At 48.3% G+C, this 13022-nt stretch overlaps 4 protein-coding genes across 5 annotated transcripts; 3 read left to right on the top strand and 1 right to left on the bottom strand.

The window, feature by feature from the left end:
- The first annotated feature begins 921 nt into the window (after nt 1-921).
- Nucleotides 922-4277, top strand: LOC9654751 (pentatricopeptide repeat-containing protein At2g13600). Its single transcript, XM_024688330.1, has 3 exons — nt 922-1029; nt 1159-1252; nt 1300-4277. Exon 3 carries the CDS (start codon nt 1347-1349, stop codon nt 4179-4181), a length of 2835 nt encoding a protein of 944 aa, XP_024544098.1. The 5' UTR covers nt 922-1029; nt 1159-1252; nt 1300-1346; the 3' UTR covers nt 4182-4277.
- On the top strand, nt 4207-6333 carry LOC9654475 (pentatricopeptide repeat-containing protein At4g02750). Its single transcript, XM_024688241.1, has 2 exons — nt 4207-4533; nt 4693-6333. The coding sequence occupies exons 1-2, from the start codon at nt 4207-4209 to the stop codon at nt 6331-6333; spliced, it is 1968 nt and encodes a 655-aa protein (XP_024544009.1).
- Nucleotides 6334-6392: 59 nt separating this feature from the next.
- LOC9654750 (sodium-dependent phosphate transporter 1) lies at nt 6393-9409 on the bottom strand. 2 transcript variants are annotated; one of them, XM_024688333.1, is made up of 12 exons: nt 8785-9409; nt 8593-8718; nt 8455-8524; nt 8276-8403; nt 8001-8219; nt 7851-7943; nt 7361-7789; nt 7191-7303; nt 7039-7141; nt 6745-6981; nt 6548-6674; nt 6393-6469 (listed from the first exon to the last, which is right to left on the bottom strand). In XM_024688333.1, exons 1-11 carry the CDS (start codon nt 8932-8934, stop codon nt 6549-6551), a joined length of 1794 nt encoding a protein of 597 aa, XP_024544101.1. In that variant the 5' UTR covers nt 8935-9409; the 3' UTR covers nt 6393-6469; nt 6548. The 2 variants fall into 2 exon arrangements, with proteins under 2 accessions (XP_024544101.1, XP_024544100.1); XM_024688332.1 differs by having other exon boundaries at nt 6393-6674.
- A 64-nt stretch (nt 9410-9473) lies between these two features.
- On the top strand, nt 9474-11468 carry LOC9654474 (putative tRNA pseudouridine synthase). Its single transcript, XM_024688441.1, has 8 exons — nt 9474-9534; nt 9593-9730; nt 9796-9822; nt 9886-9998; nt 10058-10206; nt 10273-10417; nt 10477-10809; nt 10872-11468. The coding sequence occupies exons 1-8, from the start codon at nt 9498-9500 to the stop codon at nt 11256-11258; spliced, it is 1329 nt and encodes a 442-aa protein (XP_024544209.1). The 5' UTR covers nt 9474-9497; the 3' UTR covers nt 11259-11468.
- Nucleotides 11469-13022: the final 1554 nt, after the last annotated feature.

Raw genomic sequence — 13022 nt, 5'->3', positions numbered from 1 at the left:
AATACTTGGAGATGAGGGGCATCGATCCCCTTACCTATGGCAAGCAAAGCGATCGCTCTACCATCTGAGCTACCCCCCCTTAACAACATTTTAATTATGATAAATCTAAAACTTTGCTGGCCGCTTAATTGACTAACAAAAGGATTACACTAAGTTTAGTGTTGCCTGTTAAGGGGACGTAGCTCAGATGGAAGAGCGATCGCTTCGCATGCGATAGGTAAGGGGATCGATGCCCCTCATCTCCAAGTATTATTTCGTTTCGCGCTAGAGTTCGACTCCCGGCAACGCCGAATTTGAACTTTAGGGTTCTTACCGATGCTAGGGCTTTTGGGCCAAGAACTGGAGAATGCTATCCAGGCAAGGACCAGCAGAGGTGTCCACCACGATCTTCCTCACGCCGCCAGTCTCGTAATCGCATTGCCCCTCGTACCTCGCCACATTCTTCTGGTGCTCCTCCCACGTCCTCGGCTTGTGCCACCACACGCTTGTGCTCGCATCGAACACGCTCTGGACGCCATCGGCCCACGCCTCGCGGCTGGAATCCGTCGCGATCGAAATCTGTGGGGGTAGTGGATCTTCCAGCAGCGCGGATTTTGCCCGCTGCTCCAGCCTCGTCTTCCACAGGATCTCGTCGCGGCACACGCATTCCACGATGATCATCTCGACGCCATTGCGCCGCGCGATGGATTGGCACTGGTGGAAGAGCCAGGGCCAGGCGAGCGGGCACACGACGATCACTCCCAGCCCCAATCGCAGCTGCGTCTCGGCAATCCGGAACATAATATCGTAGGAGATGGCATTGAGCTGCTTGGCGAGCCTGTTCTTCCTGGCCGCGTCTTGCTCCTCGCCCTGGATCATCATCGACAGGCAGTCGCGGGCATCGTCTTTGTCGATCAGAGGCCAGTGGAGGGATTTCGCCATGGATTCCCCGAGCGTCGACTTGCCTGTGGCTGGATGCCCCTTCATCGCTACCAGGACGGGCTTCATCGCCGCGCTACCGCAAGAGGCCGCCATGGATCAATTGGATAGGTAAGCTAGTTCTTAACACTTAAAAAAAGAATTTCCCCACGTATCTCCTTTCTATGTCTGTTTGCTAGCTTCCTGTTTGGTTTCTCTTTGTGGAGAAAGCATCGTGACGTTTCTTTCTTTTGTTTCCAGGAAACTCGTGAATTTTTCCAGCGAGAAACCACAACTATGCTTTCTCGACAAGAGATTTTTACCACGGAGTCATGATCTTGTTAGCAAGCATCATGTAAGTAAGCATCACCTTGCTTCTTTTGTTCATAGTTTTGATAACAGGAGGAGAGCTGAAACAGAAGAACGGACTTTTTGCATCTGCCAACGTGATGTTGAAACTTAGCGCAAACTTGCATCGTCAAGAGCCATTCAGAGCTTCTGGCCATGGGAAAGGCGAGCAGCCGCAGCAGCAGGAGCAGAAGAAGCAGAGGATTCGTTGCTTGCTTGCGGCTATCAAGGAAAGTGGTCGCTCAAGAAATCTGGAAAGTGGAAGGAGGTGTCATTCGGCAGCTCTCGAGCATGGAGACGACTCCAACGTTTACGTCGCAAGTAGCCTGGTGGACATGTATGGGAAGTGTGGCAGCATGACTGATGCGCGCAAGATCTTCGACAAGATGCAGCGTCCAGATGTGGTTTCGTTGACGTCACTCGTTCTGGGATACGCAGAGAATGGGGAGGCCCAAGAAGCTCTCAGATTGTTCCAGCTGATGAAAGGTGGCTGTGAGCCGAATGCCAGAACTTTTGTGGCGGGTCTCAAGGCTTGCTCAAGCCTGGCAGCAAGAGAAGAAGCGAAGGTGAGGGGCAGTGAGATTGTAAAGGTGGTGTCGCTGGAGAGAGGCCGGGAAATACACTCACAAGCGTCAAAGTTTGGATTCGACACGGATATCTTCGTCTGCAACACTCTCATTGATATGTACTCTAAGTGTGGAAGCATGGTAGATGCGAGAAACGTCTTCGACACGATGCAGCGTGATACAATCTCCTGGAACGTTTTGATGCTTGGCTACGTGGGAAACAAGGATGGGGAGGCCGCTCTACGGCTCTTATCGGCTATGAAAGCCGAGAACAAGAACTTTCCGGACAACAGAACTTTTGTCGCTGCCGCCAAAGCCTGCACAGCTCTCGCTATCAAGGAAGATGGCAGGGAAGTGAATGGGAGGATTGTCAAAGTGAGAAGTTTGGAAAGCGCCAAGGCTGTTCACAGTCAAGCAAAATCAGCTGGTTACGAGAGCAACATCTTTGTCGCCAACACTTTCGTGGATACTTACGCAAAGTGTGGGAGCATGGTTGACGCTCGTCGAGTTTTTGAGGCGATAGCTCAGCAGCGTGATGTTATATCATGGACGGCTCTCATCCTGGGTTATGCTGAGAATGGACGAGGCTCAGTAGCTCTAGATCTGTTCGAAGCTATGCAAGCAGATGGTTGTACTCCAAACGCTCTCACTTACGTCGCTGCACTCAAGGCTTGCTCGAGCTTGGCTTCCAGAGAAACTGAGCCTCGGGCAAAGATGATGCTACTGGAGAAAACTATGGCAATCCATTCCCGGGCTGCAAGAGCTAAGCACGACTCCGACAACTTCATTGCCAACACGCTCGTGGACGCGTACGCAAAGTGTGGGAGCCTTCACGATTCTCAACGGGTTTTCGACCGGATAAGCCGTCGGGACGTCGTCTCCTGGACTGCTCTGATCCTAGGACATGCCGAGAGTGATCAGCCTCAGGTAGCGCTGGAGCTTTTTTCTGGCCTTGAAGACTGCTATGTTAATTCGCTCACTTTCGTGGCTGCTCTCAAAGCTTGCACGAATCAGGCAGCGAGAGAAGAAGGCAGGGGAATCGGTGGGAAGCTGGTGAAGATGAGGTCACTAGAGACAGCATTTTGGATCCATCAGCAAGCCGCGAACAAGAGTTGCGACTTGGACGTGGTGCTCGGGAACACACTGCTCGACTTGTATGCGAACTGTGGAAGTTTGCCAGATGCTCGGAGGCTGTTCGATAGGCTACCCGCTCGTAGCATCGTCTCTTGGAACGCGATGATGCTCGGGTACGCCGAAAACAAGGAGGCAGAGTCAGCTTTGGAGCTCTTCTCTCTCATGGAAAAGCGCTGCCAGCCAACTTCTCGGACCTTCGTGGCTGCTCTCAAGGCGTGTGCGGTTCTAGCGGAAGCTGAAGAAGGCAGGGAACTCGAAGGAAAAGTTGCGAAGATGTGTGCTCTGGAGAAAGGAATTACTGTCCACTTGCGAGCTTCGAGCTATGGCTTCCAGTGGGACTTGTTCGTTGCCAACTCTCTAGTCGACATGTACGCGAAGTGTGGAAGCATGGTGGATTCTCGGCGAGTCTTCGATGGGATGCGACGCCACGATGTGGTATCGTGGAACTCGCTGATATCAGGCTACGCGGACAACGACCAAGGCGAGGCAGCTCTCGAGCTCTTTGTTCCCATGGAGCTGGAAGGCTGTGCTCACGACTCCCGGACGTTCCTGGCGTCACTCAAAGCTTGCGGCTGCGTTGGAGCTCTAGACATCGGAAGAACACTTCATGGGAAAATCCGAGACCTGGGACTCGACGGTGATGTGGTCATCGCTACCTCGCTGGTGGATTTCTACGGCAAGTGTGGGAGCATGGTGGATGCCGAGCAAGTTTTCTCGTCGATCGTCACGAAAGATATCGTGGCCTGGAATGCGCTTCTAACAGGATACAGCCGCCAGGGAGATACAGAGGCACTGTTCCAAGCTTTTGACAGGATGATGACTTCACGTCCTCGAGTTCGTCCGGATGGAGTTACGTTCCTGTGCCTTCTCACAGCGTGCAGCCACTCCGGCCTAGTCGATCAAGGCAAGCGCTACTTCGAGGCTATGAAATCTATCCATGGACTCGATCCCGGCATGGAACACTACCACTGCTTGGTCGACATCCTGGGCAGATCGAACAGGCTCGAAGAAGCAGTGGCGATGGTGAAAGAGATGCCAGTGGTCGCAAACACCGTCTCGTGGACGACCGTGCTCAGTGCTTGCCAGAAGTGGAAGAACGTAGAAGTGGCGAAGGTTGCCTTCGATGCGTTGCTAGAGCTGGACGAAGAACAGCCCGCTGCTCGAGTGCTCATGGCTAACATCTATGGCAGCGTTGGGATGTGGGACGCTAAGGCCAGAGTTCTCCAGGAAGCTTGAATGCCGGGATGATCGGACGGAGCAGATGGACAGGGCGGGGATCAAGGATGCCGTAGAGAGGTTGGAGCTTGGTGGTCGGCCGGTGGACACTACAACTTACGCAGATCTTCTACGACATTGTGGCAGTGCTAAGGCTCTTGCAGAAGGCCGGAAGATTCACGAGCTTGTAGCGAGTTCCGGGCATGGGGAGGATCCATTTCTGGGGAACTTGCTCGTGAGAATGTATGGCAGCTGCGGGAGATTGCAAGAGGCTCTGGAAGTTTTCAACAATCTCAAGAGAAGGGACGTGTTCTCCTGGAATGTGATGCTGGCGGCGTATGCCCAGAACGGGCATCTCCAAGAAGCGGCTGAGGTGTTTGATCGAATGCCACTGAAGAGCTCCTCCTCCTGGAATGCGATGATCACGGCTTACTCTCTCGTCGGGCGTGTGCTGGAAGCGAGAAAGCTCTTCGATAAGATGATCGAGAGGACAGTCATCTCTTGGAACACCATCATCGTCACGTATGCCCAGAACGGGCATCCCGCGGAAGCTCTCTACATGTTTAAGACGATGGACTTGAGTGGATTCCAGCCCAACAAGGTGAGCTTCCTCGCAGTGCTCAACGCTTGCGCTAACGCTGGAGTGCTTTCTCAGGCCAGGATAGTTCACTGCTTGGTGATCGAGAGTGGCTTCCAGTCGGATATCATGGTCGCCACCACGGTTCTCAACATGTATGGGAAGTGTGGAAGCCTGGACGATGCCTTGGCGGTGTTCCATGCGCTTCCTAGCCGAGACGTGGTGGCTACCAACGCGATGATCACAGCGTACGCTCAGAACAAACACTTGCCACAAGCCAGGGAGCTCTTCGAGAGCACGAAGCGGAAGAGTATCATTTCCTGGAACACAATGATCGCTGCTTACATCCAAGCTGGTGAAATCGCGGAAGCCAGGGGCTTGTTCGATCGAATGGAGCTCAGGAACACGGCTTCCTGGAACACCCTCTTAGCAGGCTACGCTCACAGCGGACACCTCCAAGAAGCTCTAACGCTCTTCGCGATCATGGACTTGGAAGCTCGCGAGCCGCCGGACAAAGTCACCTTTGTGACGATGCTCGACGTTTGCGGGAACCTCAAGAACTCGGCAGCCGGGGAGGAGATCGACGCGGCAGTGACTTCGAGTGGCCTCTGGCAAGACGTGACGGTCGGGAACGCGCTCGTTTGCATGCACGGCAGGTGTGGACGAATGGAGCTCGCCAGGAGCCTGTTCGAGAGGATGGAGCACAGAGATGGCGTGCTGTGGACGACGATGGTGGCAGCCTACGCGCAAAACAATCTCCTGGATCAAGCCCGGGCTACGTTCGACGCGATGCCGGACAAGCTCTCGCTCGTTGCCCCCTGGAACGCGATGATCTCGGCATACGTCCGCTACGGAGAGAATTCATCCGGAGTGATGCTCTTCCTCCTCATGGACCTGGAAGGCGGCCGAGCGAACGAGATCACGCTGGTCTGCGTCTTCGAGGCTTGCACCACTCCATCCCAGCTCGCCACCGGACGAAGAATCCACACGGCCCTGGAACGCTCTGGCGAGAACCAGCTGCTAAACCATCCGGCCGTGAGAACCTCGCTCGTCAACATGTATGGAAAGTGTGGCAAGCTTGCGGAAGCTCGGGCCATCTTCGACGCGGTTGCAGCGTCCCAGCGCGGAGATCTGGTGCTCTTCTCGGCGATGATCGCGGCCTACGCGCAGAGCGGCCACAGCAAGGAATCGCTGGAGCTCTTTGGCGTCATGGCTCTCGATGGTATACTGCCGACGGACGTCACGTTTATCAGCGTCTTGGCGGCGTGCAGCCACGCGGGCCTGGCCAAGGACGCGCGGTACCACTTCGTGGCCATGGCTGGCGACTACGGGATCGCGGCGAGCTTGGATCACTATATCTGCATGGTGGACGTGTTGGGGAGGTCCGGAAAGGTGGCGGAGGCGGGGGAGCTTGTGGGTGTGATGCCGTTTGTGCCGGATGCTGTGGCGTGGAAGACTTTGCTGGGGTGTTCTAAGGTTCACGAAAATGCTGGGCTTGCTCGCTGGGCCGCGGAGAATTTGGCCAGGATTGATGCCAAGAACCCCAGTTCTTATTTGCTTTTGTCAAGTGCTGTCACCAAAGTTGGCAAATCTTAGCTAAGATTTGCCAATCTATAGAATCGCAATGTCTGAGCTCGAATTTTTGTCACAGTACCTCTCAAGTGCGTTCCATTAAAACTTTCCAAATAATTTTCTCGCAAAAACAGCCACACAATTATTTGGCTTGAAAACACTGTACAAACAACGGGTTCCAGTCGTAAGCAGAACCTCGTTTCCCTCTAGAGAACGAAAAAAAATTAAAAACTCTTGCCTTAGGCCACAGTGTAAGCTGGAGAGAACACCGTAAACGAGTACAAGGCAGCGGCAATCCCACAAGCACTCACAAGCGTTGCGATCCAGGCCATCACAAAAGCCATGACCAGCTTCCAGTTGACATTCTACAGCAAAAACAGAATTTGTTGAGCACAAGAGGAAAACTAAAGAATGAGAGACGACCATTTCACTTACCTTGATGTTATCTGCGGCTCCAACGCCAACAATAGCGCCCACCACAACGTGTGTCGTCGAGATGGGAAGCTCTGTCCTTGACGCGAAGAGAATCGTCGCCAAGGCACACAATTGTGCGCTGTAACCCCGGGACGGCGTCATAAACGTCAGGCGGCCACCAAGGCACCGCGAAAGTTTCCATCCAAACAGTGCAAATCCAAGTGACACGCCTATCCCAGCCATTGCGAGGATCCAGACCTGAAGTACACAGCAAACGGTCAGTGCTTTGTTTCTAAGCTGCCGGGTCAAACTTACATCGATATCCCGGTTTGGAACATCAGGCCGGTGATTAAATATCTGGACCACAGCAGCATACGGGCCCATGATGGCTGCAACATCGTTGGATCCATGCGCAAACCTGACACACACAACTGTATCTGAAACTCAAAAAAAATTATCAAGCTTACGAGGCAACGCATGCTGTAAGGACTTGCAAAAAGCTGAATAGCTCTTCGACTTTGTCGTCGAACTTCTCAGCGAGGGCGTGGCGAACAATTACGTCGCGATCGTAGTCTATTTTCTGCGGAACAGATAGGCTAGTAAGAAGGAGAACATGCGAAATATGTAAACCTCTTACGTGGCTGATTGTGGCAGATTTGATTCTGTGAAGGAACTTCAGCACCTTCTGTCGGGCAGTCAGTTTTTTCGGACGTCTGATGCGCTTGAACGTCCTGTGCCTGTTAGGTGTTCGTGCTAGTAGTTGTCCAAAGGAGAGCTTGCCTGGTCCACACATAGGACTACACCTCACAGAGACGTCCGGGCTTGCGTTACCCTCGTCTTCTCCTTCATAGACGGTGTCCAGTACTCTAAGCTGGTTGAATTGCTTTATCATCTCCTCCGGACTCATGTCTTGCTCTTGTTGTTGTGTTGAATGATCGTGAGGCCCAGGCGGAGCTTCCTTTTCCGGTGCAATGGCGATGGCAATCGGTTGCGTAGGCTCCTCAGATACAGCGCTATCCTTATTAGCAGCGCGTAATTGTTTATGGACTAATGGCACAACAATCACCTGCAGGTAGAATAACTTGTAAGTTACTAAACATCAATACAGAAGAAAGAAATCGACTTACAAATGCCAATAAAGTAGCCAAAATGCCAGATAGCCCTGCAATAAGAGCTGCCCTCCCCGCAGGCCAGTCATGAAGACTGGATCTAGAGGCTCCCTGCCGTGGCCGTGCTTTGAAGTTAGAAAATTAAGAACGAAAATGACCGCGACTAACCTTGTATATGACAAAGAATATCAGCACCATAACTGTCAAGCCATAATACACCGGCATGAACTGGAGTATCCGCTTTCCCGCGTGCTCCGTCCTCAAAAAGATCATCTTTGTAAACCCGAAAAAGAGGAAGGACGCGACCGCAGCGATTAGAGGCGCTAGAAACCAGGACAAGATAATCTCAAGCACTCCCCCGATATTCCCTGCGAGCTTATACCCGTCCTGAAGGACAACGATTTCATTATCCGTAGCTAGAAAACTCACCACTAGGTACTTACAGGTCTTCCGTTCCAGTAGATCGCCTGTAGTCCTCGCGCTGTCAAAGCCATCCCAATGATGCCGCCAATCACGGCCAGAGTGGAAGAAACTGGTAGCTCTAAGTACGTTGCAAATGCCAGGCACACAGCTGCAAACACGCTCGTTAGTAGTTGAACCAAACGAAGATGCGATAGTTTACTTGCAGCTATTATGGCAATGAAGAGTCCCCACATAAAAAGCCCGGCATCAGGTGGCCTCTCTCTTAGTATCTGGTAGAGAGAAAAAAGAAAAAAAACCAAAGCTATAGCGACTCAAGAGCGTAGAAGAAAAGACTCACCAGATTAAATTGCATCGAATCGAGGTTCCGATCGCCCATGACCGTGGCGCCAATGAACTCCATCAGCGAAGCCATCATCGTTGCTTGGGTCATGGACAATGCTCCAGAGCCAATCGACGTGCCAAACTGTAGAGAGAAAACTAAGCTAGAATCGATCGTGTAAAAAAAAGGGGGGGGGATGAGCACTCTTACCGATGCCGCCACGTCGTTGGCGCCGGCAGCACAAGCCAAGGCGACGGCCACGAATCCTCCGAAGATAGTGATCCATCTGTAACAATCCCAATCCCTCATCACCGCCGACGCGGGCCCATAAGCAGCCTGGAGAAGAGACCGAGCTGCCATGCCGGAAGAGCTCGCATGAATCCCGCCCTAGGGTCTCGGCGACGAAAGCACCGCGGACAGCGTAAATGCTTCGATCACTTTGGAAAAAGTCAGCTAGCTACTCCCGTCACGCTTGCTGCTACCCGCGTTGTGGATCGATATTACGCTCTAACGCGCAGCGATCGATCGATCGATCCACCCCCCCAAGGCCGCCCGGAGCTCGAAATCCACCAAGAAAACCAGAATGCCGCGCAATCCCCGGGGTTTCTTCGATCAGCGCCTGGGCGCCAGAGCGCCAGAGATTCCCCCAAGCCAGAGCAAGAACAGGCTCCAAGAAAAGCGAAATCCCGCTAGAAAGATGCAAGAAATCGCCGATTCAAGCTCTACCCAGAAACGGCAAGACCTTCCCTAGATTTGCTGGAACGCGGAGCGCCAATGCGACCTCGTGCAATGCCGTAGGAGACCCCAACGGAGTTCTCAACGCGGTAAATTTTAGGAACAGTGTAAAATACTTTTTTCCGCGCAGAGTATATTCTTCTCATTGTGGCTAAAACCCTATTCCTCTCTCTCTCTCGATCGAGTCGATGGAAAGCGCGGTTCCTCCCGGATTGGCGCTTGCCGGTAAGCTAGAATCTCTCAATCGTGATCGCCTAGCCTACATTTCTCTCCCGATCTCCAGGAGCGATGGCGAGAGCTGGAATTTTTGGCAGGCGCTTCAGCAGCGGCGCATTGGCCGCGCTCAGTAATCCGGATTGTGGCGCTACGAGGAAGAAGAAGGTCGCAATGTGGATTGGATACGTTGGAACAGGCTACAAAGGCAAGTTTTTCTTTTGACGTTCTTCCAATGTTTGAGCCTTTGTTTGTATTGTTCTTCCTCTCAAGGCTTGCAACTTCATGGAGATCATCCAAGTAAGTTCTCAAGTCATTGTTCCTTGTTCTTGGAGCTTAGTGCTCTCAATAGTTCCTTGACAGCCATAGAGGCCGATCTAGACAAAGCGATTTACAAGGCTGGAGGGATTCTCGACAGCAACTACGGCCACCATATGAAGGTCGGTTGGGCGAGAAGCAGTAGAACTGACAAGGGGGTACGTAACTCTCTTTTGAGCTTTGCTCTTCGTGCTCGTTTCCTATCGTTTTTCTTTAGGTGCATTCACTAGCTACAGTGATATCCCTGAAAATGGAGCTGCCTATAGATGCTTGGAGAGACGATCCTGGTGGAATCGAGATCGCGGACAGGATAAATCGCCATCTTCCACAATGTATACGCGTTTTTGGAGTCGTCCCAGTAAGCAAGTTAGTTTTGGGTTTTCTTTGTTTGTTTACTTTTGTTTAAGAGTGTAGCTTGCGACTTGTTTGCAGAACTTTTCGTCCCAGGATGGCATGCTCTGAAAGGTCTTACGACTACTTCCTTCCGGCGCTGTGCGTGGGAATCAATCAAAGGGTATCCACTTGTGAGATTAAACAACTCCTGGAACAGTTCAGGCTCCAGCTAAAGCTGTTTGAGGTGCGTTGTTTAAAATTGACGCATTCTTTCTCTGTGAAAGCGAACTTCTCCTGTTACAGGGCGAGCATCCGTTTCACAACTACACTATACGGCGCAATTATGGAAAACCAAAACAACAAGATCTCAACTGGCGTACGAGAACTCCCATAGCGGCGGATAATTCTTCTTCTTCAGAAGAAGAAGACGAGGATGGAGATGCCGACGAGCCACGGCTTCGGGTCCAACAGAAGCCTAGTCCTGCATACTGGCTGCAGGAACTGGATCCGACAGACAGGATCACGTCACAACATTACAGAAAGATCATCAGGTGCTCTTGTGGTGATATAGAAAAGTTCGGAGACACGCTTGCCCTCAGAGTCAGTGTTACGGGCGCTTCTTTCATGGTTCACCAGGTACGCACCTTCTTTCCTATTTTCGGTTTCGTTTTTGTTTAGAAATCTGGAAACTCTTGCAGATACGAAAAATGATCGGAACGGCTGTTGCTGTGACCCGAAAGTTGCTACCTCCGGACATAATCCAAATGTCTCTCTGCAGGCATTCACGGATTGTCCTGCCAATAGCACCTTGTGAAGGCCTCACACTCGCCTCAAGTAAGTTTTGTTCCCAACACAGTACATCTCATGCCATCAACTTGAGTAGCCTCGGATGCCAAAGAAGGGAGGCCTTTTGGAAAGACCACGTTTTCCTGGAGATTGTCAAGGCCATGAAGAGTGAGAGGGATCCTTGGAACAAGTGGTGCGAAGCAATGGACTCGTATTGTTATCTCCCCGAGCCAGATGTAAGCTCTCTCCGTGATGCGTGGTTAGACTGGAAGAAACAGCGAAATGCATGCCTTGTGTAAGACAATCTATAACTTGTTACACTTGGTATCTCCAGCTCTTTGGCCTTGTTACACTTGGTATCTCCAGCTCTTTGGCCTTGTTACACTTGGTATCTCCAGCTCTTTGGCCTTGTTACACTTGGTATCTCCAGCTCTTTGGCCTTGTTACACTTTGTGTATCATTTTTACTTCGTTTTGTTGTCAGCAAACTTAACTAAAACAAATTAGGCCTTACTCTCCAAAGTTTTTGCTCTGGTTGTAGTTGTTGGAAAGACAAGTGATACTGAGTTTGTTGACAAGTTGCTCTAGCTAGATGGGCGTGCCCATCTCTAATCCTTATGGTTAATTTTAATAATCTGTAGCACTATATCTTTCAAAATTGTCAGTAAGTTTCGAGGTTAATTTACCAGACCTTAGATGCCATATTATCTAGGGTGAACCAATTTCCTTTTTTTTGTGGTATGTTTTTTTTATAACTTTTATTAAATTTTGAATCTTAAAAAAAACTCCATTAAATCAAGTAGTAAAGTTCATGTATTTTAAATCAAATAACAAAAGTTAATATGTTTTGAATGTTATATGCTACCATTTTGTCTCCTTCTAAAATTTACAAAGTTTGATAAGTCTTATAAAATTATTTAATGGTGCTTGATTACTTATGGAAATCTATTGAACAAGACTATAAATAAAGATTAATTATATTGACAATATTTATATAAAAACAAAAATTAATTCAATTGAATTTTAAATTGAAAGTTTTAACTCAAAATCAAGTCATTGTTTGTGACTTAAAATTGAAATCATAATTTTAAAGTTATATTTTCTCATCTAAAATTTTAATTATTTAATATCTAGTTTTAATATTTTTTCAAATTTCCATATACATCAACTATAATGAAGAGTTTTGGCAACCAAGAAAGAAATCCAACGATCACAAAAAATATAAAGTGGTCTCTAAGAGAAATAATAATGAAACTTTTTGATCAGAGTGGGTTTGTGTTGAAATATTTTATAGTTTTTTTTAATCTTTGTAAATAATATTATATTAATGGATGCTATTTTCTAATATTAAAGTTATCTCTAAACTACAAAAGTACTAGAGATACAAAAAGTTTTTTAAAAATTACATATAGCTTAAAGCAAAAAAATTCAATTTTCAATTAAAGTTTTTTTACAATTATATTTTCCTGACATCTATGTTAGAAATGTGATTGTATCTATAAATGAATCACTACATAAAAACTAAACGATCATATAAGAAATAGTTAAAATTTTAAGTGACCCATAGTAAAAAATAGTAAAATTGATCAAATTTTAATGTAGTTATTTATTTCAATTGCAATTAATATATTTTATCCCAAAAATAAATAAAATCCAAAGCTTGATAACTTTTTATAAATAAATATATAAAAATATTTTAATATAACAACTTTTAAATGATTCATGATGAAATAGAAAAAGTTTTAAACTTCATATTAATAATGAAATAAACTTTAGCACTTTTCATTATTTTAAATATTTATTTGAAAAGTTTGAAATATACTTTGAAAAAGAAAAAAGTGTCAAACTTATATAGAGTTTAATCTGCATATACTTCTGAATATTTAACTTTGAAAAAATATTTTTAATGAAGCTTGGGAAAATATGAAATGAAAAAAGGAAATCAAAAAGAAGAAAATCTAAAATGAAATATATCTATACTGTTTCTTCTATTCTTTTGAAAATTTAATATCATTTTAACAAGTGTTTGCATATCATTACTACAACTATTATTTTCTACCCCCT

The sequence above is a fragment of the Selaginella moellendorffii genome, unplaced genomic scaffold, assembly GCF_000143415.4.
Source record: "Selaginella moellendorffii unplaced genomic scaffold, v1.0 SELMOscaffold_57, whole genome shotgun sequence".
Lineage (NCBI taxonomy): Eukaryota > Viridiplantae > Streptophyta > Lycopodiopsida > Selaginellales > Selaginellaceae > Selaginella > Selaginella moellendorffii.
Note: the sequence above shows the minus strand (reverse complement) of the source record. Positions and strands in the feature narration are given on the sequence as shown.